This window comes from Panthera leo, chromosome C2 (assembly GCF_018350215.1).
Source record: "Panthera leo isolate Ple1 chromosome C2, P.leo_Ple1_pat1.1, whole genome shotgun sequence".
NCBI lineage: Eukaryota > Metazoa > Chordata > Mammalia > Carnivora > Felidae > Panthera > Panthera leo.
This window is the reverse complement of record NC_056687.1, coordinates 137,885,334-137,911,957: the sequence shown is the minus strand read 5'-3', so window position 1 is coordinate 137,911,957 and position 26,624 is coordinate 137,885,334. Positions and strand designations below refer to the sequence as shown.

The window sequence follows — 26,624 nt, the reverse complement described above, 5'->3', positions numbered from 1 at the left end:
TGGGTGTTGACTATGAACCTTGATTCTCCTTTTTATGGCCTCTCATCCTCCATTAGGCTAGACCAGCTTCCTTTCCTACGGTCACCAGGCAGCCTTACTGGACAGCAAGGGCGGGAGTGGGACGCCTTATGGGACTCAGACTCTGGAATGCACATGGCATCACCTCTACCATATTACAATGGAAGATCAGGTCATGAGGCCAGTGATAACTCACGCGGTGAGAAGATAGGCTTTTTTTGTGTGAAGAAAGGATCAGCAAAGTATTAGTATGTATATTTAATTTGCCATGGAAATGACCACACCATTAAAGGCAGACTCTCACAGTTATGTGTGGTTCTCACATCTTGAGACTATCAGTAATTCCAAGGTCCTATTAAAATATTATATTAAAACTAAAATGTGTTCACTCTTTAGTAAGTATGGATTATCTCATTTAATCAACAGAATAACTCTTAAGGGGAGGAGGTACTATCATTTTTTTTTTTCCATTTTACAGAGAAGGGAAATTAGGTTAAGAAATATTAGCCCTGTTGCTTAGGTCACAGCCGGTTAGTGGTGGAGACCAGTTTTAAATTCAGATTCTGACCCCCAAATCTGATTTCTCAACGTCTCTGCCTATGCTGCCAAATATAATAGTCACTAGCCACATGTGGCTGTCACAGACTTTTAAAATTGGCTGGTCTGGGGGCGCCTGGGTGGCTCAGTCGGTTAAGCGGCCAACTTCGTTAAAAAAACGTTAAAAAAAATTTTAAATTGGCTGGTCTGGATTGAGGCACACTGTAAGTATAAAATATATACTTTTTATGAAGACTTAATACATAAAGAAGAGTATATAAAATAGGTCATTTTTTTAGATTACTTGTATGTTGAAATGCTTTTTTATGCAAATTGAATTAAATAAATTATTATTAAATTAATTTTACCTGTTTTGTTTTACTTTTTCATGTGGCTAGTAGGAAATTTATTTTTTTTTATTTTTTTTAACCTTTATTCATTTTTGAGAGACAGAGAGAGAGCATGAGCGGGGAAGGGGCAGAGAGAGAGGGAGACACAGAATCGGAAGCAGGCCCGAGGCTCCGAGCTGTTAGCACAGAGCCCGATGCGGGTTCGAACTCACGAACTGCGAGATCATGACCTGAGCCGAAGTCGGACGCTCAACCGACTGAGCCACCCAGGCACCCCTACTAGCAAATTTAAAATGACATAAGTGACTCACATCTGTGGCTCACATTACATTGTGATTGGCCAGTGTTGTTACTCTGTACGCTGATGCTTTTCAGTTTCTCATAGTTTTTTTTTTTTTTTAATTACATGGCTGGAGACCATATGTAATTTCAAAGCATAATATTCAAATCATTTTATACCAATGTATAATCTGCACTTGCCAACAATAATTGTAGCAGCCTTAAAATCCAAACACAATAATAATTCAGTGTCATGTTACTGAAGAGAACTACTACAAATTGAGTACACATTTCTGCACCTTATTATAATATTCACAAGTACCAAATTGCTTGGTTTAAAAAAAATTTTTAATGTTTATTTTTGAGAGCGAGTGAGAGGGAGAGAGAGACAGAACATGAGTGGGGGAGGGGTAGAGAGAGAGATGAAGGCACAGAACCTGAAGCAGTTTCCAGACTCAGAGCTGTCAGCATAGAGCCTGAAGTGGGGCTTCAACTCACGAACCAGGAGATCGTGACCTGAACCGAAGTCGGACACTCAACTCACTGAGCCACCCAGGTGGCCCTGTTTGATGTTTTTAAAAAAGTTAATTTAAAAATTTTCATCGTGTTTCTATTTCCGTTTTCTGTATTATTCATCTTTAATTATTCTAATGCGGGTCATATGAAAGGCTAGAACCTTTCAATTTGCCTTTATCCCTTATTTGTGTGGAAACCCAAGCCAGACATCTGTGATAGCCAAAGACGCCTGCCTTCTGGTTTTCACCATCGTTCTTTTTCTTTCCCTGGTTGACCCATTCTCCCTGCCCTGATTGTCTCAGTTGAGGAATTATTGCCTCGAGAGTTCACCTGTCTTGCTGTCACACTTGGCTTATTGCTTTACCGGTCCCTCCGCCAAAACCTCAGGGTGTCCGATCATTTGGACTCCTAGCACTTCATTTTCTAAATTAAGATAGGCAGATGTGTTGTTCCATACGAGAAAGGTTTTCTAGAAATCTCATGTCATTAGTAATTTGGCAATGCCAATTACTAACTTCATCAATTTCTAATGGGTTTGTACTTGGTCTTTTTATGAGCTGTGCTATTTGGAGCCCTTGAAATCTAGCCGGGTGTTTGGTTTAAACACCCACCAGGTGAAGCGGCTCTTTGGAGTGGTACTGCCTCTTGTTTGAGCACAATTGCATGTGCCAGCTTGTCTGTTTGGTTTATAAAGTTCATCACACACAAGGTTAGAGAAACTCCTGTGGAAAGACTGAAGAGTTTTACCGAAATTTGAAAATCAAATGCTTAAAAATCTGCTGTCTTTTATGAACTGTTAGACTGTGCCATATTGTGTGTTTGTTTCTTTTGTTAAACTCAAATATATTCAAAGTGTGCTTATATTTCAAGGGTAGCTAAGGTTGAATTCTTGTCACAAAGGCAAATGATGTTTCCAAATTGCTAGTAGCCAAAATATCTTCAGGGATACTCTTCTTCTTGACATTTCTTGAATATTAAAACAAAAGAAGTCTGTTCTTTTCTTATATTCAACAAGAAGGAATCCAATATCTCTCTTGCTAAGAGAAAATGAGATGGTAATTGTTTGAGAAAATAAAGTTTAACACCTGTATGGACCAGGATTTTGCAGTATTTCTTACCATTAATAGGGTATGTTCCTTCCTTCACATACAAATTAGAAAAGGCTAGTGCCGATACCCACTGGATTCTTTATGAAGCTCTTAGACCTTATCAGTTTCTTTGCAAACCAGCAGTGTACCTCCTCTAAAGCATTGGCTTAAAAATTAGAATTTTCCAAATTGCCATACAAGTTTGCTGAGCTAGCAGAATACATTCCTGTCATTTATTTTCCTAAGCTGTACTCCTGCCTCATTTAAAATGAAGACATCCCTTTGAACAAAATTAATCGTTAATTTTTTTCCAAGTAGGCTCTTGAAAAATGTGACATTCTTAAGTAGCTAATATGTTCAGAATAAAAATGGGAAATTCTTTGGAAATCTGTTTGCAACCTAGCTTTGCTCTGATTAATAACCCTTGCAAATGTGTGCTTATTATACCATAAACATGACCTTTATAAGAACATTAGAAAAATCAAACTATGGATATGCCATGTCAGAGACTTTTTAAATGTCAGAAAATGTAATGCTTTTAAATTAATGTGATTTTATAATACTTAACTGTTGAGGGTATTTCTGAACTTTTTATGCATTTGGGGTTTTTTAAAGATTCTTAAAGCAGTTCTGTCATTGAAATAGTCAGAGTTGTCTCAAATTAGATGCTAAAGAACATAAAGGTACTTGGAAAGATAAAAAAAAAAATTATATTTTTTGGTTTAGTGTGGCTAAGCTTGCCAAACATATAAGCTATTTATTAGCTACGTTTCTTTTAGACCCTGACCAGACTGAGCAGTTGAAGAATGTTTTAATTCAAAGAGAAATGCTTCCTAAATATGGTGCTTTGGGGAGTATGTGCTTAAAGGGGACAAAGGGTGGCACAGAGCATGTCAGGTGTTTGTTGGAGTTGATAATGGTGCCTGGCAGTGCAAATGTGACTGGTTCGATGGGGGAGGTTGAGGACATCCACCTTACACAATGTTAGATTTCTATTACTGTGTAGTAAATGTACCAGGAATTCAGAAGCTTAAAATAAGAGTTATTTATTAGGTCACACTTGGCAGAAGTCCAGCACTGGTGTGACTGTGTTCCCTGCTCAGAGCATCATAAGGCTGAAATCAAGATGTTGGTTGGACCAATCTGGAGACTCTGGGGAAAAGCTAAAGATCTGCTTCAAAGCTCATTCTTGATGGTGGGGATTCAGTTCCTATGGTTGTAGGACTGAGGTTTCTATTTCCTTGCTCTTGGGGTTGTTCTGAGCTCCTTAACCACATGGTCTCTATCTGCAAGTCGGCAACAGAATGTTGTCGCATCGTTTTGGTGCTTCTGTGGCCAGCAGGAGAATGTTCTTTGCTTTTATTATTTCTTTTTAAAATTTTTTTAAACGTTTATTTATTTTTGAGACAGAGAGAGACAGAGCATGAACAGGGGAGGGGCAGAGAGACAGGGAGACACAGAATCCGAAACAGGCTCCAGGCTCTGAGCTGTCAGCACAGAGCCCGACGTGGGGCTCGAACCCACGGACCATGAGATCATGACCTGAGCCGAAGTCGGACACTTAACTGACTGAGCCACCCAGGCGCCCCATTCTTTGCTTTTAAAGAGCATATGTGATTAGCTCAGGCCCGCTCCAATAATCTCCCAATTTTGAGGTCACGTCATTTAGAATAACATAATCACAGGAATAATACCCACCAAATGCACAGGCCTGGGGATTATGCACAGTGTGTATACCAGGAAAGCAGGAAATCTTGTTATTCTGCTCAACACTCACAGATACACATACCCTTGCGCGGACCTTGGGCTTATCAATTCCATTCTCTGGCCTCAGGATTCTTAGTGTGTGGTCTGTGGACCAACAGCATCAGCATTGCCTGTCAATTAGTAAGACACGTAATTTAGCAGGCCTTACTTAAGACTCAGTCAGAAACTCTACATAGAGTTTCACCTCAGCAGTGAGTATTTTAACAAATCCTTCAGGTATTTCTGATGCTTACAAAGCCTGAGAACCACCGCTTTAGACCATGATCAGCAGACTTACAGCTGGTGCTAGAGAACTAAATCTGGCTTGATGACTGTGTTAGTAAATAAATTTTATTGGAACATAGTCATATCCACTGGTTTACATGTTGTCTGTGGCTGCCTCCACATTACAATGGAGGAATTACGCTGCAGACCATATGGCCCTCAAAGCCTAAAATATTTATTAGTTGGTTATTAAAAAAAAAAGTTTGCCTACCCCTGTTCAGGGAGTAGATTACTTGATTGCTTAAGTCTCATCCTATTTTAACTTGTTCTTATCCTGCATATCTTCCCATATGAATCCTGTAAAATTGCATATGAGATTTAGAAGCTTATTTTCCTAAAAAGTTTTAACCCTTGACAGTCATTCCTGCTAGAGGGCCTTAAAGTGTGTGTGGCATTTCCTCCAGACATGGTTGCAACTAAAATAACTGATTTTATCCTTCCTCTGCACTTTCCATCCTCTGCTTTTTCTGTCTTAAGTGAAAATGGAGAACATCTGTTCACCACCCTTCCTATATTACTTTTCAAAGAGTCGAAGAGACTCACCCTGAGTCTCTTACCTTCAGGCAAACATTGCCAATGCCTTTAGCTTTTCCCCATTCCTTCTCTTTCCCTATCTCCCTACCCTTGGATCATGTCTTTTTCTCTGCCTTGGATATTTACTAGGGTGTGTACATCTTTTGTGAGTTATTACACTGTGAACACACTTAGCCAGTCTTTCTGGTTTCAATATTAAAAAAAAAACAAAACAAAACAACAAACAAATGAACCTTCCAATAGCCCAGATTTTTGCTTTTTATTTTGTGAAGACTTCTATGTGTTTGAGTTTCTTCTGACCTTACCTGTTTCTGAAGTTCACTAAATGTGGCCTGCATGCCTTACTTTACATGCTTTTCTCTCCAAAATCAGTCCAGCAATGAGGTTTTTAATATGATTAATTCTTACGTTCTGAGGCTGGACTCATTAATGTCAAACATGTGGCGTAGGGAAGGTTTTCACTGACATCTCATATTTTTAGTTGGCCAGCCAATTGTTCCAACATACTCTAGGTGCCCAATTTTAATCATACAAGCTTTTGTTTCATTTCTGTCCATTTTGTGACTCAATCAGTCAATAAAATCTCAGCTTTCTCTTTCCGTTAGTCCCGTTCAGTTTGATCCTTAGTCGTGGTATTTTCTGATCTGTGACACTAATTTTGTTTGGTTGTTTTGTTTCAACTTTTTGTATTTCTTTTATCATTCTTTGTCTGGAGTCTTCCAGAACACATGTTTTTTGTGTGGGTTGCAAATATATGCAGAGCTCTTGTTCTGTCCCTTTTGGTTTCCCTTCTACCCTGCTTTATCTGTGATGTACATTTGTGCTCTTGGTATTATGGATGTCTTTGAGGAACAGCCAGCTTTCCTAAGCTTGCCTCTTGAGATACGCCCTGCCATTTCCTTTAGCAGATTAAAACCTGCTCATTTGAAATATCTCATTACTGAAATAATCACTTTTAATTTACCAATTGTACAGCCTTTACCTTTCCGGAAATATAATGAATAATATAATTTGCTCCATGCCAATCAAATTTGGATCCCATGTGCCAGAAATGTAGGGTGTAACTCATAGACTCTATTCATAGAGGTTCTCTGAACATACAACTTTTTGAAAATAAAAATAACATGTTTTGAAGAAGATTACCTTGCCATATTCTTATGTTATCAGGGAAGGACTTCAGCTATTTTGTGACAGTATAATACTCTGAAATGTGATGGGAAACTCTGAGTTTTTTGTAAGCAGTTCTGCTATGCTCATATCCAGAGTTGGAATTTATCAATCAGTCGAGACCCTGCCCAGCCAGACTAGCTAAATGAAACTGTAGCCAAGGATAATCGAAAATGGAAGACAAAATTAAAAATAAAACGGCGGCAGACGATCCAAAATATCTACTTGGTTTTGCAGCAGCGGCCATTAAAGAAAGGCTGTCCATACAGCATGGCTGTCTATGGGGAATAAGAAATAGAAAATTATGAGCTGGTGTATAGGAATAGAAAAGAAAGGAATTGTGTAGCACTCATGATTTGGCTAGGGGGATTTGAGAGAAAGAGCCAACTAAAGTTTTGGCTAGACTAATTGGATTCTTCAGCTACAAGCAAGACTGCCATAAATAATTATTATCAAGATTTCCCCAGTGCCTATGTGCCATCTGAAACTGTCTGCCTGGAATCGTTGGGGAAAATGTAGCAAATGGACAGGAAAGCTACTCATAAAATTAAGTGGCCTTGATTCCAATCCATGTGAATACCGGAACATGCGACATTTTGGTTAAAAAAATAAATAAATAAAAGTGTCAGTCATGTCTGATGTTGTTAGTTAAACATCACACATGGCTCGCTACTAAAAATTAAAAAAAAAAAAAAAGTAGGTTTCAACCTGTATAAAAATATGGAGCGAAGACCAAAGTAAGGCCAACCAACATCCAGTTAAAAGCTGGTTTGCTTTTGTTAATATATGGTAATATTAACCAATTGTACTGTTTTTACTTGATGGTTCAGAAAAATATTCCATTTTATTAAACAAGAGAAAACTCGTATTCCAAAGGGGAAGCTGAAGAGAATCGGGATGGAAAAAGGCGTGTGCTCTTTCTCTTGCTATTGCTTTCATTTTATCTTTATTTAAAGGGCTTGGGATCATATTTACTTTTATTAAAACTTACCCAGGGCATTCACAACAGTGGGCAACCAATAAATATTTGATGAATGTTTGTGAGAGAGAGAATGAACGTGCCGGGACATAGATCCGAGAGGACAGAGAAGTGAGGGGCAGTAAGAGAGAAGAGGTGACTGAGCAGGGAAGTAATTGAGAACACAGATAAGAAGGGGAAGACTTGAATCAGAGTGACCGAAAATAATAGTAAATGTTTCCATGCTGGATTCTAAGTCGGCTGTTGTAGACACAGGGCTTGTCTCTGTCTCATGCAATACTTTGTCAGATACTGTCATGCTTTTAATTACTTACTTTCCAATTTGAAAGACAGAAATATTTCTGTGGGTTACCGTCAGCTCTTCAAAGAGTCGGTGTTTCCATATAGGGCATCTTTTCGGGTAGTTTCTATGTTGTTTTAGTAACAGTTCTGTCTAGGTCCAGTGGGCCATCTGTGTATCTGATTTGGATATGATTCCTTAGAGTATTGCTTCTTCCTAACACCTCCTGTCCGCTTCCTTCCTCCCTTCCTCCCTTCCTCCCTTCCCTTTTTATTTCTCTGTCTCTTTTTAATACTGTTTCCTATGCCTACCACCACAATGCTCATACATCAATAACAGGCATCAGCGAATACTTCACATTCTTCATAGGGATAAACCAAATAGTAGTAATGAAATTAAATACAGTTTGCCACTTCCCTTTACTCTCTTTGGATTAGTTTTCAGAGAAACAGTGTCTTACTTATGCATTCACTCAAGTACACTTCAATGCCCATGATTTTCAAAGCACTTCATTAGGCGTCATGGAAAAAAATTAACGTAACACAGACATCAACACCCCCCTTCGAAAACCTTTTTAGCCAGAGCCGAATAACTCTACTAGTAAACAGAAAGTAAGACCCAACATAATGATTAATGAATCAAACAATAACTTTAATAAAATCAAATTTCACAAAATACTGTGTAGCAATTTATTTCCTATCATTTAAATAAAATAATAATAAAACGGCAATAAGAATAGTTACTATAAATTTAGTATTTACTCTGTTAAATATTTCTGCACATAATCCTTAAATCTTGTGATTTAGGTGTTATTTTCCTTAATTCGTAGGAGAAGAAACTACATAGCTGTGAAGTTCCTTAGGACATGAAAACTTTGGACTTCGGATTTAGGTTTCAAATAACAAAGCCTGTTCTCATAAGCACTTAAAATACTCTGTGGAAGTTTGCAAAAGAGAAAATTGATTTGGGTGCTAAAAGGACAGGGGGAGGGAGAAGTGACATTTCAGCTAAACCTTGAAGGGCAGGGAGGAGTTAAATAAGCGATATGAATGTGAAAAAATTAAACAAGTATTTTCCTTATCTTAGTTATATGATGAAGCCACTCAGTGGTATGAATAGGCAAGAAAAGGTCGTAATGACATTGATAACATGGGAGACAGATAGTTAGCACTCGGAAGGCATAATGACTTCTGAAAATGATATGCAGGACAGATCAGAATCATTCAGGAAAATGCAGGGCCAATTTCAGAAGAGATGCTTCTTGCAGAATTTCTCTCCTCTCTCAGCAGGCATTCCTGCTCAAAGCAATTTGACTCATTCTGTTTTGTTCTTCCTTTGGGATTAATGTCCTTTCAAAAGCACAAAATAATCTCTACAATTTAAGGCAAACAGTCCCATGAATTTAAAAGGACTCACTCCAGTTCTCGTGTCTGTGATCAGAACCCCTTTGCAAGTTTCTTTTTAAAGTCAGGAGTTCTTTCATTTTCCACAGATCTTTCTGGGTTTACACTGATCATGTCAATCCACAGGCTTTCCACTCTCTGAGACACATCAACGAGGAAGAATAGCTATAAGGAAGCTGCATGTTCTCAAGGTGTTCAGTGACATCTGAGATGTGAGGGGGTCTCAACAGAACATCTTAACTATGTCAACAGTCACTGTTGCAGAAAGCCAAACCCTGGAAATCTCCTACTTACTGAGAAGCAGGTACAGATCTCCAGTTGTCCTCATAACCTGGGCAAGCTTTGGCAGAAAAGTCAAATGGCCCTTCTTAACCCTCTCACCAGATTCTAACCCAGAGAGGGCTGAACTGTTCACCAAATGGCTTGGTATAAGGACACCCATGAGTGTGATTTCACTACCCATCTTCCCATGCTTGCAAAGCATTTCCATGTATCTTTGAACCTGACTGATAATAGTAGAGTTTAGGATGCCCTAATGTCATCGTGTTTAAGTCATTTTGAGTATTATGTTGGGGGGAGCAAACTTTGACCAAGTGGATGAGATACCATCGTGTCGTGCTGGAAGGATTCTGAGGCCTACTAGATACATGATTAATTGGTAACTATGTCTTGAGTACTAGAAAAGAAAGCAGTATCATGGATTTGTATCCTTGGCTTATGGGGACAATGGATAGAATATGATCTTTACCAAGAGCAGGAATATTGAAATCAATCAATCTCTGTTTGTCTTCCTACTCTGAATTAGCTGCTGCAAAGTACTTAATTTCATACAGCCTCAGTTTCACTAATACAATTATTAAATTATTGAATTAACAGATTGTGAAAATTAAAATCCTACCTGTATATAAAGCACTGAAAAATTGAGAGTGGTTATTATTATTATTTTAATGTTTATTATTGTTTGAAATTGAATAGTTGACTGTATGTAGGCCACCACAAACCAGCAGAGTACAATTAAATTACTGGTATATTTTTTCCTAATTGCTAAATTAAATATTTCTCTTCAAAATTCATTTAGGCCTATGCTATCTGGATATTCAAATTCTCATTCTTCTAGTAAGAAGATGAGCTTCTAGTAAATCCGTGGTCAAAGAAAAATCAGAGACAATTTCTTTGATGCCATACCTACATCTGTCGGTTCTGGCTTGAGTCTGAGTTGACTCAAACCACTAGGTATTGGTAGCATAAATCAAGATGTGTATGTACCTCAAGGCAAGTGAGTAACTATGTATTTTAGGCTGCAGTTCACAGGAAGGTGAGACGTTGATCATGGCGGCCAGAAAAAACCTGTGGTGTTCTCCTCTTTACTTTGGTCTCCATTCTTGGACTTTTGGTCAGTGCCTGGTATTCTCTGAGTTCAAGGCCACTCCAGCAGACCCTCTCAAACTGACCCTTTAACGCCCATCATCTTTACCAACATGGCTCCCAGAAGTAACAGCTCCCACTGGTTGTTTCCCCTTCATTTTAGTTTTGTTTTAGTCCTCGTATTTAACTGCAGTGTTTTTATGATGTCTTTTATGTATCACAATACAGAGATCCCTTTTCATTATGTGTTGCATTTTGATGATGGCTCCATAACCTTGGTATGATGACTTTCTCCTCCCTGAGGCTATAAGCAGTTTCTGGGTTTTGTTTTGTTTTGTTTTTTCTGGATTTGTAAATCCTGTTTCTGCTCCTTCCTGGCTATTTGAATGTGAAAACAGGTCCTTTACTCAGAGGCAATTTCTGTTTCCATCAATATACCTTTTTCAGATTGGTGAGAATCACAACGTGGTAGGTTTTGAGAGGAAGAACAGTGTACTGTAATCAAAGAATATGGGCTTTGGAATCAGACATCTCTGGTTTCTAATACTTCTCGGCTGTACCACTTGAGGTGGTTTATCTTCAGTAAATGGATCCCACTAAGCCTCTGTTTCTTCACCTGTATAATGAGAACAAGGATATCTTCATTGTTTACAAAAACAATGTATAGAAAAAAGAACCTAGAATATAATAAATGCTCAAGATAACAGGACTTCTTATAAAAATTTTTTTAAAAAATGGCTATGTGTATCTTCCCACTTGCAGTCACTGATAAGTATTTTATTTTCTCTTCCATTTTAAAGCCAGGCATTTTCAGGACACCATAATTACTACAATTCCATTAGTAACTGATTTTACATCTTTTCCAAGAACTAAATGTTTCAGAATTAAAAGAAAATACAAAGTTAGGTTTGTTTTAAGCAAAACCTGCCAGAAGAAACAATCCCATTGAGGCCGAGACTAAACAGAGCACATGTCAACTCCACAGGGAATGTTCCTGAGGAAACTGAAATAAGAATTTCTTTTTGCTATTACAGAGTTTGTAAGAATGTTCACCAAAGCAATGGAAACCAGAACTCACAGTTCTAAACCTTAGAAGCTAATGGATACTACGAATGGAGTGTGCTAAGTGTAGGCTCCTTAAGACGGCCAAAATGTGATCATCGCTGTTTCTAATATATTTTATTTAATTAGGTGATGGTGACAGTGACATAGTCTCTTCCGTGGTTATTTCTAAATGTTACCCAATGCTAACTCCAGTCGCATTTCCTAGGAATTTTGCATCATGACTACTATGAAAGAAAATTCAATTGAAATGTGTGTGTGTTTTGGGGGGGGCAGATCACAGTGAAACGTTGAATGAAAACATTCACAATCAAGTGAATGCTCTAGGAGATATTACTCTTAGGTTCAATAGAATTAATTAGGATGGATGTAAATCTAACTTTGTCTTTGCTCTTCTGGACTGTGTAGATCGTGTGAAAAGGAGAACTAAACCCATAACAGGTTAATTCAAACAGAAAAAGTGGGATATCTTTGAGTAAATGTATCTGGTTGGTTCATTCAGATGGCTGTAACAGAACAGACTGGGTGGCTTATAATCAACAGACGTTTATTCCTCACAGTTCCGGAAGCCGGGAAGTCCAAGATCAAAGCTCAGATGGATTCAGTATCTGACAAGGCCTACTTTTTGATTCTAAGGCGTCTCCCACACACCTGGAAGGGGCGGGGATCTTTCTGGGGCCTCTTTCATAAAGATACTAATGCCGTTCTTGAGGGCTCCACCCTCAGGACCGAATCGCCGCCCAAAGGTCCACCTCTAAATATCATCAGGTTGGGAGCTGGGTTTCTAATTTATGGTGGGCACAAACGTTCAGTCTATTGGATTATGGTATCTGGTAGACTCAGTATATGCATAATATGCAATATACTGGATTATAAGCACCAGTGGAGCACGAAACTGAAATTGCTTCTTCAATAATCCAGTGCCTTACAAATGAGTCCCTCTCAGGATACACTGATTTGAGTTGCCTTGGCAAAGTTTAATTGAAATCAGTTTTTTGTGTATAGAATTTGTTTTTCTCTGTTGTACATCATCAAAAGAAATGGCAATATCTGAATAAAATGTGGCTATAATGGCTTAGACTCTGGGAACAGAATTTTTGGTGTCAAAATTTGGCCTCACACGTTACTAAGGCTGTGACCTTGAGCAATTGTCTTAGCCTCATCATTATTCCTTTTTTTTTTTTAACTCACAAGGCTATGAAAGGACAAAAGAGGATACACTGTGTAGAGTACTCAGCACAGTGCCCCATGTGTAGGAGCTGAAATGTAATTGCTTTTAGGTTGATGGAGGAAAGGGGAGTTGTTTAAAAGATAGAAAAAATTCACACTTAAAAAATGAAATCCATGGTTAAGCAACTTAGGTAGAGAAGAAATGCTAATGAAATTAGGTTATAAACAGATTAGAGCATTTTATGCTTGGACCATGAATTTAGTTTTTTTAAAGAAAAAAATCAACAATGGAAGTTTAATTGGACTAAAAACATACGATAAAATGTTCCTTACCTTTTATCAAAAAACACCAATAAACTCTGTTTAGTTCCCATTTCTGTTCTAGTTTTTCCAGGAAGTTGCTGGTGAGTTTGCCTCTGGGCAGGTGCGTTCTCTCCCTTCTGTCTAGCAATTTCGCCAGTCCTACTCCGTCTTCCTCAATGGGCTAAAGATGGTCGAGGCTCAGGCTTAGACCCGGCCTCTTCTACACTTTCCTAAGGAAATCTTTTCCATGTCCATGACTTAATTTCCTACCTGACTAATCCAGTGCTTGCTCAGAGTGAAATCCACTTAAAACCTGCTTCTAAGCAGTAGTCCCTCTTATCCAATGCTACTTTTCCACTTCTGCTTCAGGCTCATTATGGCAAAAATTTCCTCAAGTCAACTTAATAGCTTCACCATTTGCATAGTAAAAACACTACTTAAGATAAATGAAGGTGGTGTGCAATTCTTATTTAACTCATTTTTTCAAATGTTTACTTATTTTTGAGAGAGACAGAGAGAGAGAGAGAGAGAGAGAGAGAGAGAGAGAGAGGAAGTGCATGCACACACAGGCACGTGGAGAGCAGGGGAAGGGCAGAGACAGGGAGACAGAGTATCCCAAGCAGCCTCCATGCTGTCAATGCAGAGCCTGATGTGGGACTCGAACTCACAAACTGTGAGCTCATGACCTGAGCCGAAACCAAGAGTCACACACTTAACCAACTGAGCCACCCCGGCACCTCTTATTTAACTCATTTTGATGGTACTGGGAGAACACACTAAACCGTTTAAGCTCAGGAGATGTTTCATTAATACCACATTGACTACCTATGCACATTGGCTAGAGCTGGGACATGTTACATATAAACGTAACACAATTATGTCATGTGGGAAAAAAACAAAAACAAAGGGAAAAAACAAAAACAGGAGGGAAGATATTTATCAGGCTTTGGAGGAACACATGCCCAGCACCATTGGCATAGCAAATTTCATGCAGGCAAGTCCCAGTTGAAAGTCACAGATCGTGGAAAAGCAATGCCAAGTAACAAGACTTCGGCATCATTTTTTTTTTCCCTCTCTAGAGTGAGATGACTAAAGCCTAGACATTATGAGCAAAATTACCCTGAGAGACAGATGTAGCTAGGCAGGTTTAGCTGCCTACATTAGCTGGATTTCCGCACTTGGCTATTAGTGAAACTGCATTGTGAGACACTTTGTTTCATGAAATAAAAGCTTTGTGATAGCACTCTCAAAGATTATCAGATATTAATAAACATTCATTTGCCCCAGGACTGACCCTTTTTGCATCCTCGGTTTGAAGATGTGGTATCATTTTTATCCAAAGCACTCATTATTCATTACTATTGATTTCAGCATTAAACATTTTTTTAAATTAGGTTTCCCTTTGAGTACTATCATCATTGATCACACATGAAGATTCATATTGGCTGTTGTCTTCTCCAGGAGTGGACAAGTAATCCTTTCTGGTATGATTGCAACAGTGTCTGCCTTCTGACAGTGCCCACATTTGGCTCTTGGAAAGTTCTCCCTAATTGCAGAAGGAGAAGAAATGAGGACAAAGCAAGACTTTCTCTCTTATCAGCAATGCATTCTGAAACAGACTATACCAGGCAACTTATCTGTAAATTACTCATCACTCAAAAATGTCGGCATTTCACTGTAGCTGTAATGCCAACAGAACCTTCTGTGATAATAGAAATGCTTTCTAATTGCCATATACAACATGGTAGTCTCTATCCTCATGTGACTTTTGAGCGTTTAGATGTGGCTAGTGTGACTGAGAAAACTGAATTTTTAATTTTACTAATTTTTAATTTAAAGTAGCCACACAGGGAGCACTGGGTGGCTCAGTCAGTTGAGCGTCTGATTCTTGATTTCAGCTCAGGTCATGATCTAAGTCAAAGGATCAAGCCCCACATCTGGCTCAGTGCTGAGCATGGATCCTGCTTAGGATTCTCTCTCTCTCTCTCTCTCTCTCTCTCTCTCTCTCTTTCTCTCTCTCTCTTTCTGTCTCTCTGCCCTTCTCCCCACTTGCATGCTTTTTTCCTCTCTCTCTCTCTCTCAAAATAAATATTTTAAAAATAAAAACATAACATAGCCATACACCCTAATGACTACCAAGTTGGACAGCTTGGTACCAGAGCATCTTTATTATTACTTATAATTTATTTTGTGAAATTAAATGTTGGGAAATTCCTTGTGAGGAATTGGTACTGAATTGAGAGGAATTTTTCAGGCAAAATCTTTTGACTTCTTGGGAGGAGGTACTTGTCCTGAGTTATGCACCCTTTGACAGAGGGGCTGAAATACAGGGTTAAAAGTCTAAATCTCCTAACTCTGGCATTCCTAACAAAATCTTCTCTAGTGTTTCCCAGGCACCAGAAATTGTCATGAAAGTTAGTTAAATAAATGTGAGATTCAACTTTTCTTCTAGTGAAGACTTGACTCATGATATTGGCAATGAGATAATAACTTTGTCTTTTTTTTTTTTTTTTTAATTTTGGTCACGGTGTTCACTGACAGTGACAGAGAAAACAATGTTAGCTAGTCCTTTGTAGGTTCCTTCCAAAACGAGTTTTGAGGTGACTTACTGGGCTACTTAAATACCACACTTAAGATGAGTAAATGAAGAATTTGATAAAGGGAAAATACAGCTTGCTCACATGTGTTTTCTGTCATGGTTAAAGATGGAGTTCTGACCACTGACTTGGGCTAATGTTTCTGAATCAGTGTTTCCAGAATGATGCTCCAGTTGCCCTGACTCATACCCCCATTCTCACCTCATTCCCCTCTGTGGTCAATCAAGAACAGGATGTGAGCTGAGAGCCACCATCCTGTGTGGCTTAGTGCTGCCACTTGCCTTGTGGATCCGAACTTGCTTTTAACATTTGAATTGACCTGCCAAGGACAAGTCACTTTAGGCCAATGAGGACCTTCATCCTGAGGGAGAAAGTGCTGGGTCAACTTTCCCAAACCTAGTAGGTAAATCAACAATGTAAACGGACGAAATGAAGGCAATAAAAGAACAATGGTGACCAAATCACACTAAATTCATATTTTATTTCAAAATAAGTTTCTAGTTTTATCATTCACTTGGGAACCATATTTAAACAAAGATCAAAACTGAGTGGGAGTTGGGATCACTGTGTAAGGAAACATAGTAAACATACAGTTTTCTAGCCAGAAAGTTGAAAAATCATCACAACATTGTATTACCCAGCCAACAAGCTTGAGTATTTGAGAGGCAGTAACACAAAGGAATACAACAAACACATATTTATTTTTCTGATTTGGCAAGTAGATGTTAAAGAATGCAAACTTGAGGGCTTTTGAAACATATTTGATATGATATGCATGGCCTTCTGGATTCTTTCTCAAATACAGGGCAGTGCCAGGATGTTCCCATGGTAGATAAATATCTGTGATAAATACTGAATATTCCCTTATCATAGCCTTTACAAGGAATGTAAATCAAAGGCTTGATTTTTTTTTTTTGAGTAGCAATAAAAAATTCAAGATTTCTCATTTTAATGCATTACGTCCAGTTGCTAAGGAGCTGGCTTGCCTTATATGGCAAAACTGACTTTGTAGAGTGTTTTTGTTGTTGTTGTTGTTGTTATTTTGTTTGTTTTTGTGGTTGTTTTAACTTAAAAGCTGTTTGCATCAGTGCTTTGAAAATTGTTCAGGTCCCTACTACTCACAACAAATTCCATTTCTTACCCGTGTGACTTTAGGTAAGATACTTTGCTTCCTGGAGCTTTGGCTTTTGAGTTTGTAAATTGAGTATTGTAATAGATACATAGAAGAATTGTTGTGCATTTTATTCTTTCTTTTATATTGTTATTTTTTTAAGTTTTTATTTAAATTCCAGTTAACGTACAGTGTAATGCTAGTTTCAGGTGTACAATTTAGTGATTCAACACTTCATTCAACACCTGGTGCTCATCACAAGTGCTTCCTTAATCCCCGTCACCTGTTTAACCCATTCCCCTCACCCACCTCCCCGTCTGGTAAACATCAGTTTGTTGTTGGGCATTTTAAAGGAATTAACGGAGAGCCGAGCTACTCCATGCAATTACTCAATAGGTTTATAAAATGTAGCTATTATATTCTCTACCGTTGCTCACTCCCGCCCACCTGGCTGGCAGATTTCACTAACCACAGCACTCCATGGCCAGTGTTTTGTGTCAAATCAAATTTTACCTTTATGCCACAATCCATCATTTGTGTTCCAGTTCATGTTCTTGGGATCAGATGTAAATTTCTTGCCTACGGTCACATAGGTCACATAGACCCCAGAATTCCTAGTGCACCTTTCCATTCCCTCCTGCGATGGATGGAATAGTGTTTCATGTGTATGAAAGTAGTTGCTTCACAAGTAACTACTTAGGACTTGGTATTATATAAAATGCTCTTGATGTTTCCCTGTTAGGTATGAACATTCTGAGTGGTTTAGTAGTTTAATCATAGGTCACTATTGAAATATATATATATATACACACACACACACACACACACACATATACATATACATATATATACACATATACTATAGTTAAGTGTGTATATATATATATACACATACATATAATTATTTAATACAAAAATTAATATGCATATATTTAATAAATAAAAGTATATAATTAAATTTGTATATACACGTGTGTGTGTATATATACACATATATATAAGGAAATAAGGAAATAGATACTATAGAAATTATTTATCCTATCAGGAAATCAGTTCTGAAGCATACACTATTTTGAATATTTAATAGCATCAGCCCTTGATTATTTTGAACTTTGGTTTTATCATTTGGAGAAATGAAAGATTAACTAGTAGGTTAAGCTGTCAGGCAGAACATCTGTGATTGATAAACCCTGAATGGATTAAATGCAGAAGTTCAAGGTTAAAGTCTTATATTACAGAAAGAACACTGAGCACTCTGATGGAGCATTTCAGAATATTGATTGACAAAGTATCCTCTTGTGAAGACTTTCTTTCTGCAGGGATCAAAATAAACAAAGTGAAGGATAGGAACATGCTTTTAAAATTGTCTTGATTGACTGCTTTCAGAGACCCCGGTTTGTGTCTTCAGGAACTTGGAAAGTTCCTTTGCAATTTATTAGGTTCATTAAAACATATATGCCTCACCCAGTGAGCACCAATATCGGGCAGGCATTGTGCTAGGCAAGGTATATATGTTGTCTCTAATACGATAAGCTTCAAGTAGCAACCAGTGTCTTAGAATTCCTCTGTTTCTGTATGAATTATTAAAACAGACATTTCCAAATTTATATTTTCATTTGATTTTCAAAAATGCAAACATTTGAGGTGCACATGTATTACTCTGCCACATAATCTTTATTAAAAATACTCTGATTGGGAATGCAAACTGATGTGGCCACTCTGGAAACCAGTATGGAGGTTCCTCAAAAAACTAAAAATAGAACTACCCTACAACCCAGCAATTGCACTACTAGGCATTTATCCACAGGATACAGGTGTGCTGTTTCTAAGGGACACATGCACCCCCATGTTTATAGCAGCACTATCAACAACAGCCACAGTATGGAAAGAGTCCAAATGCCCATCGATGAATGAATGGATAAAGAAGATGGGGTATAATTATAAAATGGAGTATGACTCGGCAATCAAAAAGAATGAAATCTTGCCATTTGCAACTACATGGATGGAACTAGAGGGTATTATGCTAAGTGAAATTAATCAGAGAAAGACAAATATCATATGACTTCAGTCATATGAGGACTTTAAGAGACAAAACAGATGAACATAAGGGAAGCGAAACAAAAATAATATAAAAACAGGGAGGGGCATAACAGAAGAGACTCATAAATATGGAGAACAAACTGAGGGTTACTGGAGGGGTTGTGGGAGGGGCGATGGGCTAAATGGGCAAGGAGCACTAAGGAATCTACTCCTGAAATCATTGTAGCACTATATGCTAACTAATTTGGGTGTAAATTTTAAAAAATAAAAAATTAAATTAAAAAAAAATAAAAGAACTCAAACATTTCAGTTAAAAAATACTCTATTAACAAATAGGTCGGGGCGCCTGGGTGGCTCAGTCGGTTGAGCGTCTGACTTTGGCTCAGGTCACGATCTCGCGGTCTTTGAGTTCGAGCCCCACGTCAGGCTCTGGGCTGATGGCTCAGAGCCTGGAGCCTGCTTCGGATTCTGTGTCTCCCTCTCTCTCTGCCCCTCCCCCGTTCATGCTCTGTCTCTCTCTGTCTCAAAAATAAATAAATGTTAAAAAAAAAATAATTAAAAAAAAAAAAAACAAATAGGTTACTTTAGTATTTTTTCAAATTCACAAGTTTGTACTTTTGTAAATATACAACTGTCTTGTGAATAGACCAAAGTGATATTTAGTGTTTGCTCTATAGTTCAATTCTAAATTCTAAATATAAACTAACAGAAATAAATATACAAAAGGCACAGAGGAAATTTTGTGAGCTTTAATGATTATCTTATTTACTTAATACTTTAATGTCTAACATTTGATACTCAATGATTTTTTTTAATTTTTTGACTTTAATGGTATATTAGAAATTTGGTATATAGAGAGATTAACTGCTCTGAATTCAGAATAATTTGTTCAGTTTAATTTGTTAAGCCTGTGTACGTTAAAATTTCCTAGGCTTTGATATATATGTTACTAGACATATATACACAGAGTTTCAGATAAAAAAGGCATGAACTTAACATTTTTTCAGTCTCTACTCATGGAGGTTTCAAAATGCTTTCCTCAAATTAAGAGTACCAATATTTCCAGAAGTGTGACATTCCAAGGAATGAAGTGACACTGTTGGTAAACAGTAACAACAAAGCTACTCTTTTTTTTTTTTTTTTTTAAGTATATGTATTTATTTTGAGATGGAGGGAGAGAGCACACTCAAGAGCGAGAGGGAGGGGCAGAGAGAGAGAGGGAGAGAGAAAAATCCCAAATGGATTTTTCAGCATTGGGCTCGAACCCATGAACCTTGAAATCATGACCTGAGCCAAAACCAAGAGTCAGACACTTAACCAACTGGGCCATCCAGGGGCCCCACGAAGCTAGTCTTTTTAACGTATAGAAATGCCTACAAATTCATTAGGTATTTTAATGCTTATTATTGTTAAGACAATTTCATAATAAGGAAAATAATAATAAACGTATATTTGTATCCTAAATGCAATAGTTTCTATTAAAAAAAATGAAGACATGAAATCGCTATCTTCTCAAGGAGAATATTTTAATCTGCTTTACAAACGAAATACATTTTATTTGCTGATTTTGATTTTGCGATATTGCAAATAATATTCTTGCTGCTGAGCCTGTACAGATTGGTGCAAGGACATATTTCAGGACTTAGCCAAATTTTAAAAGTAGAAATGTTAGTCACAGGGGTGCCTGGGTGGCTCAGTCGGTTAAGCATCTGACCTCGGCTTGGGTCATGATCTCACCGTCCATGAGTTAGAGCCCTGCATCGGGCTCTGTGCTGATAGCTCGGAGCCTGGAGCCTGCTTCAGATTCTGTGTCTCCCTCTCTCTCTGCCCCTCCCCCATTCATGCTCTGTCTCTCTCTGTCTCAAAAATAAATAAACATTAAAAAAAAATGTTAGTCACAGATCATTTTTAAGAGGTATCTTCAATTTTGTTCCTCAATATCAACACTATAGATTTAGAAGCACGAATCTATTTTAGAATAAAGCAAGTCTACATTTCACTTAGACTCACAAATAGTTATGCCCTGCTGTCCAAGTTCTTCTGGAAGTGGACTCGGAGACTTTATTGGGGAACATCTTCTGTGAGCAATGAGGCATGCAGGATTGGGCAGTGGGAAAAGTTGAACTGTGATGCAGTCACAACAGAGGCCTCCTTCTATCCTAGATGGTATGAGGAGGTCTGGAACTGAAATCAGAACTTCACAGTTGTCTTGCCTTGAGGCAAAAGGGAGAAGGCCTGACGCCTGTTTTAATCAATCCTTGCACTCTGGAGGAGTTTGAGCTTGGGTGAGGCAGCACCCAAGAATCTCAGGTGTGAGTCCTCAGCTCCCAGCGCTCCCAGCTCTCCCAGGAGCTGGGGAAGGGGGTGTGGAGGCACACCACAGCATCCACTACACCTGTGTTTGCATAGCCAATAGCCACAAGTATGCAGTCACATGTCCTCTGCTTTCCAACAGTCCTCTTGGTTTATTAAAACAGATAGGAGGAGATGGACTTAAATAGTTTGGCTAGGTTCCCTACATGTTATGACTCTTCTTTGATATTTTGTATCCCCTACTAAGGAAAACCCAGTGGCAACATTAAGAGAAGGTCTTGAATCTTTCCTCTCTCTTAAGTGTAAATGAAATATGCATCTTGGGGGAAGAGAGGTAGGAATTAACTTTACCAAGCAATCAACCAACTATGTGCCTCTTACTGTGCTGGATAAAATAAATAAGCTTCAACTGTCTCTTTAACCTTTTTGGATATCCTGAACTAGAGGGGGACTTATAATGAAATAATTACAAAATATGTTCCTGCTGAATTGCATTCTTGTAATTATAAGAATGGAATGTTTTGATGGAAGCTACATTAACAGCTAAGGAGTTTTCCAACTTATTTTTTTTTCCCTAATGATATTATGTTAGTCCTTACCTAATTTCTGATATTTTTAAGCTCAAGCACGGTGATGGATGTAGATGAATACCTTTTGCAAAGCATGATGTGTCACTCAGATAAAAATCACATGAAGTTATTTATTAAAGCTCACTACTATTTGTGGACTTGTTAAACCATGTCACTGATATTCACCAAGGCATATTTTACGTTGAGTTTTCTGAAGAGGTGCTGACCAAAAATTTATTTTGGTTCTTTAACTTTTTGTCGAAAGAGAAATTCTTAGCAATACTACACTCAAGACAGACCTATCACCAAAGTTTTATGGGTGCTCTAAGAAAGTTTAGACACCCGCACTCAGAATACTAACAGGTGGACAAGAAAACAGGTTTATGTTGTGCTTTGGTGACTGTAGACTTGTTATTTTTTTTGCTTTTATCTGTGTTTGTTTCAACATCTGCCCTCTATTTTCTGGCTTGTACTACTTTTTATTTTAATTGGTTTGCTGATTCAAACTTGCTGTGTTTGGCCTTGCTGTTGTTAAGCAATATTTTAAGAGGGAAGTGAAAAAGAGTGGGAAAAATACTGGTTTTGTTAATTTGGCTCCAGCTGGTTTTATACCTGGAAACAGGAGAGTTAATGGTTTTTTGGTATGGTTAATTAAATCTTGTGCTGATGGCTTCTGTTGTAGGTATTAAGTCACACGCCTTGTTATTAAGTCATCCACTGGTCTAGTAGGGTTAGATTTGCCATCAGGGAATCATTTTTAGAATGTTTACCTTGTGTTCAGGTAACTGATTGAGGACAGGATGATGCTCGGTGTCCAGCTGACCAGAGAGTTGATTGTGAGATTAAAAAAAATTTTTTTTTTTCTATTTTATGTTTATTTATGTTTGAGACAGAGAGACAGAGGATGAGCAGGGTGGGGCGGAGAGAGAGGGAGACACAGAATCCGAAGCAGGCTCAAGGCTCTGAGCTGTCAGCACAGAGCCCGATGTGGGGCTTGAACTCAGGAACTGTGAGATCGATCATGACCTGAGCTGAAGTTGGGGCTTAATGGACTGAGCCACTCAGGCACCCCGATTGTGAGATTTTTAAAGGTTATTCCTATGGGTCTCACTCTACTTTGTTTTGAAAACAAAATGGCAGGCAAGAAAGTGGTGCAGACATGGGCCTCTCCTGTCTCATCTGTCTCTTAGAGTTCTTTTCTGTGAGAAAGGAAAACTCCCACTGTATTTTGTTTTCCTAATGCTTCTTGGATTTTCACCAGCAGGTTTTTACAGTCTGTTGCTTGCCTCTCAGATTAGAAGAATGCTGGCATATTTTAACGGTTTCCTAGGATTCAAACAGCCTTTAATTAACAGCAAATTGATGTTTTGGAATGTTACCAAAATATGGGAGACTGAACACTGGGATGTGCTTCTTTCCTTCCAGCTTCTGAGTGCACGGAGTCCTCTAACGGGGAGTGGGGGAGAGGGGTGAAGGTGCTCCTTTGCAAACAGCTGGTTGCCTACTAGTATGCAAAGGGTGTCTTTGTTGGCATGATATTCCCACTGCTTGCTCGTTGGTGGCCTTCTAAATTCCACCTACTCACGACTGGGAAGGAGGCAGGTAGTCCTTGAATGCTCAAAGCTGCGGGGTGCTCAACAGTTCAGGGACTGCTTGGTTTGTAGCTGGGTTCACTTGTTTTAATCTTCCAGTTGCCAGGGCAGTAAGGTATGGCTGCCTGTCTTTGTGGTTAAGTTTCTTTTCCATGCCAAGTTCATGTTATCTTGCTGCCAGAGTTTTGGACATGCTGGAAAAGAGCAGTTCTGTAAAATAATCGCTTAGAATTGATGCATATTCTGAGCAGAAGTTAGTTTTCAAAGAGGGAGGGCATTGCAGTGGAGGGTGTTCCTTCTGAATCAAGGGGTTTCAGTGAAGGGTTTGTTGCTGATCCAACCCAGAGCTTTAGGCAGGAAAGGAAGGATAGATTGGGGAGCATGAAATGTTTGAAAGGGTAACTGTTACCTACACAACCACATAGTTATATCTGAGGAGGGGAAGGGAGAAGCTCAGCTGGCTCCCTCCGCCTAATGGCAGATCTGCTCATTGGCCGGTTTCCAGTTGAGGTCACTACACTCCATGGCCTGTTTTCTCCAGTAACCCACAAAGCTGTCCTTTTGGGCTCAAAGGACGCCTCAACGTTTTTTTGTTTTTTGTTGTTTTTTTTAACGTGCATCATGTCCCTGATGGCTCCCTTTGCTCTCCTCTCTGCAGGTGGTACATGCCAGAGCCCTGCTCTCCCAGCCCTGGTCCGTCCACCAGCCCCTCCTCTGCAACCTTCGCTGGATATCAAACCCTTTCTTCCTTTTCCTCTGGACACTGCTGCGGTCAACCTCTTCCCCAATTTTAATGCGGTAAGTCTCAAGGTCAAATTTGCATATGTCACCGTGGTAAGTGCCTGGGGTGCGTTTTTTGTTGTCGTTGGTTTTCTTTTTTGAGAGGGTTATTTTATTTTTTGAGCGAATGCTCATATACATTATTGTGTTACTTCTCAAAGGAGAGTTTGCTGCAGCGTCGTTTCAATACAATATTGGAGGCTATGGGGTTCCTTTTTATAGCTGAGCCTTTGGGATTTGTTATGAACAATAAATTCATTTGGCCACAAGGTTGTAACTTCGGTGCAGAACGGAAAGGGGAGAAGTTGACCCGATAGCCATAAGACTAGTCTTGATTTGCCAGGGGTGAGTCAGTCACTACTGTTGTCTTACTGTATCAACAACAGATAAAGTGAATTATATGAAAGCCACTAAGTAGCTGGCTGCCTGGTTACGTAAGGTCTCCAGAACCAGGCTCCTTCAAGGGAAAATTAAAAGAGGTTTGATCTGGGGTGCCTGGGTGGCTCAGTTGGTTAAGCGTCCGACTTTGGCTCAGGTCATGATCTTGCAGCCGGTGAGTTCGGGTCCTTCATCGGGCTCTGTGCTGACTGCTCAGAGCCTGGAGCCTGCTTCAGATTCTGTGTCTCCCTCTCTCTCTCTGCTCCTCCCCCACTCACGCACTCTCTGTCTCTCAAAGATGAATAAATGTTTTAAAAAATATTGAAAAAAAGAGGTTTAATCTGATTGCATTGGTCTTGAGTTCATGTCTCCCCTTTAGTGTCTTTCTGGGTAACACTGACAATTCCATTATTTTGTTGGCATTTATCTAAATGAAAACCTAATGAATTTGTTATAGAGAACATTATAATTCAAGTAGATGTCTGAAAACATAAATATGTCCCTTCTATCTGGATCCTGCACTTTAATTTTCAAATCTGTTGCCACTTTTCTGATTGAATAAAGAGGACCCTGATAATCACAATAATGATACATTCCATTTGAAGAGCACTTTTTTCCTCCTTAAAACAACTCAGTGTTCTGGTAGTGGGAGTTTTTTGGTTTTTGTGTGTGTGCTTTTTCCTTCCTGCCTTGTCACAGTTGCTCAGTTAAGACTTTCTTAAATTGCTTTGTGTTTTGGACTTTGTCAGTGGCCTTCTCAACAAACTCAATGACTTACTTGCTTCTATTTTCACTCTTAGCATGTCTTTATAAGTTGACAGATTTCTCATATTCATCATCATCTCTTTTTGTACAAGCCGTGAGAGAGTATTGTGATGATTAAAATAGAAATAAGGGTTGAAAAGGTTAGAAACCAGAAAGTGACTTTTTTTTCCCCCTAATGTCATCTGATTCAGATTTCAGCAGTTTGTCATAATGCAGGTTTGAGCTTATCAATGACAATGACGGGATGTGTCAACACAACCAAAGCAAAGAGGATTAAGATGGGAGGTCACTGAAAGCCCAGTGACCTAAATAATACAGATTTCTTGTTGTAACATCTTGTTCCCATGATGAAATTTTAAAAACTTTCCCACAATTAGATCATTCTCTTTCAAAAGACACAAGTGGGTCTTGTTTTCTTTAATAATACTTCATCGGGGGGACTTTGGTCATGCCAGTGGGAAGGTATAGTTATATGCTAGTCCTTGCTAAAGGGCAGGGGACAATCAGCATGATCACTTTGTTCTTTTAGGGGTGAGGGATTTTCCATGGAAATCTTACTTTGAAATTGATGGAGCATAAACGGAACTGCATAAAGATCATGTTTCCAAAGTAGAGGTTTCTAATCCAAGGCGTTTCAAGAATACTAGAGAAAAAAATTGCTCAGCATCAAATTCTCTGGTTTTTTAAGTGACCACACAGAAGTCCCCTGGGTTCCCTTTCTCTGCTCCTCTGTTAAGTGGCTTCCTGGCATAGTCTTGCTTCCCAGATACCCGGAGATGATCCATCAAGGTGCTTTACCTGGCCTCTGAGACCACTTGGCATCCTGTCAGTTCGGTCTCATGTCAGCTTTAGAGCAGTTGAGGTGAAGTTCCTGGAAGGCTGTAAAAAACTGGGCTTTAAACTTGCGATTTGCCAGTTGAGAAACATTAAAAGCAAAATGATTAATTTGATGGATGGAAGTCATTGTTTGTCATAAAAAAAAATATGAGTGATATGCTCAGCTATTAGACACTGAGCAGTCTCTTTATCCTCTTGACTACTGTTTCCTCCTCTTTAAAGAGAGTGGACCTAATACTCTCTTCTTTTGGGGATTATTTCATTCAAATATTTGAGTTTTTGTGGCAAAGGAGGCATTGTGTGATGGTCAAACTGGACCCTGCAACTAGACTGACTACATTCAAATCTCAAAGTTGCTACTTAACCATCAATACGACCTTGGGTAAGTGACATAACCCCATATATCTCAATATCTTCATCTGTAAAATAGGATTAAAAATTAACCTACTTCTTAGGCATGTGGTAATGCTTGTGTGGGTTAAATAATGGAGAACACCACTCGACCCACAGCAAGCACTATTTGAGTGATACATAGTATGTTCATACATAGCCTGTAAACT

At 38.6% G+C, this 26,624-nt stretch overlaps 1 protein-coding gene across 6 annotated transcripts in view; it reads left to right on the top strand.

Moving 5' to 3' along the window:
• Nucleotides 1-26,624, top strand: part of ZNF385D (zinc finger protein 385D) — a 1,208,478-nt gene that overhangs the window by 964,386 nt on the left and 217,468 nt on the right. For all 6 annotated transcript variants that reach the window (XM_042955767.1, XM_042955771.1, XM_042955770.1 and 3 more), the window contains one exon: nt 23,963-24,102. In XM_042955767.1, coding sequence (XP_042811701.1) covers nt 23,963-24,102 — 140 coding nt within the window. The remainder of the gene's footprint in view (nt 1-23,962; nt 24,103-26,624) is intronic.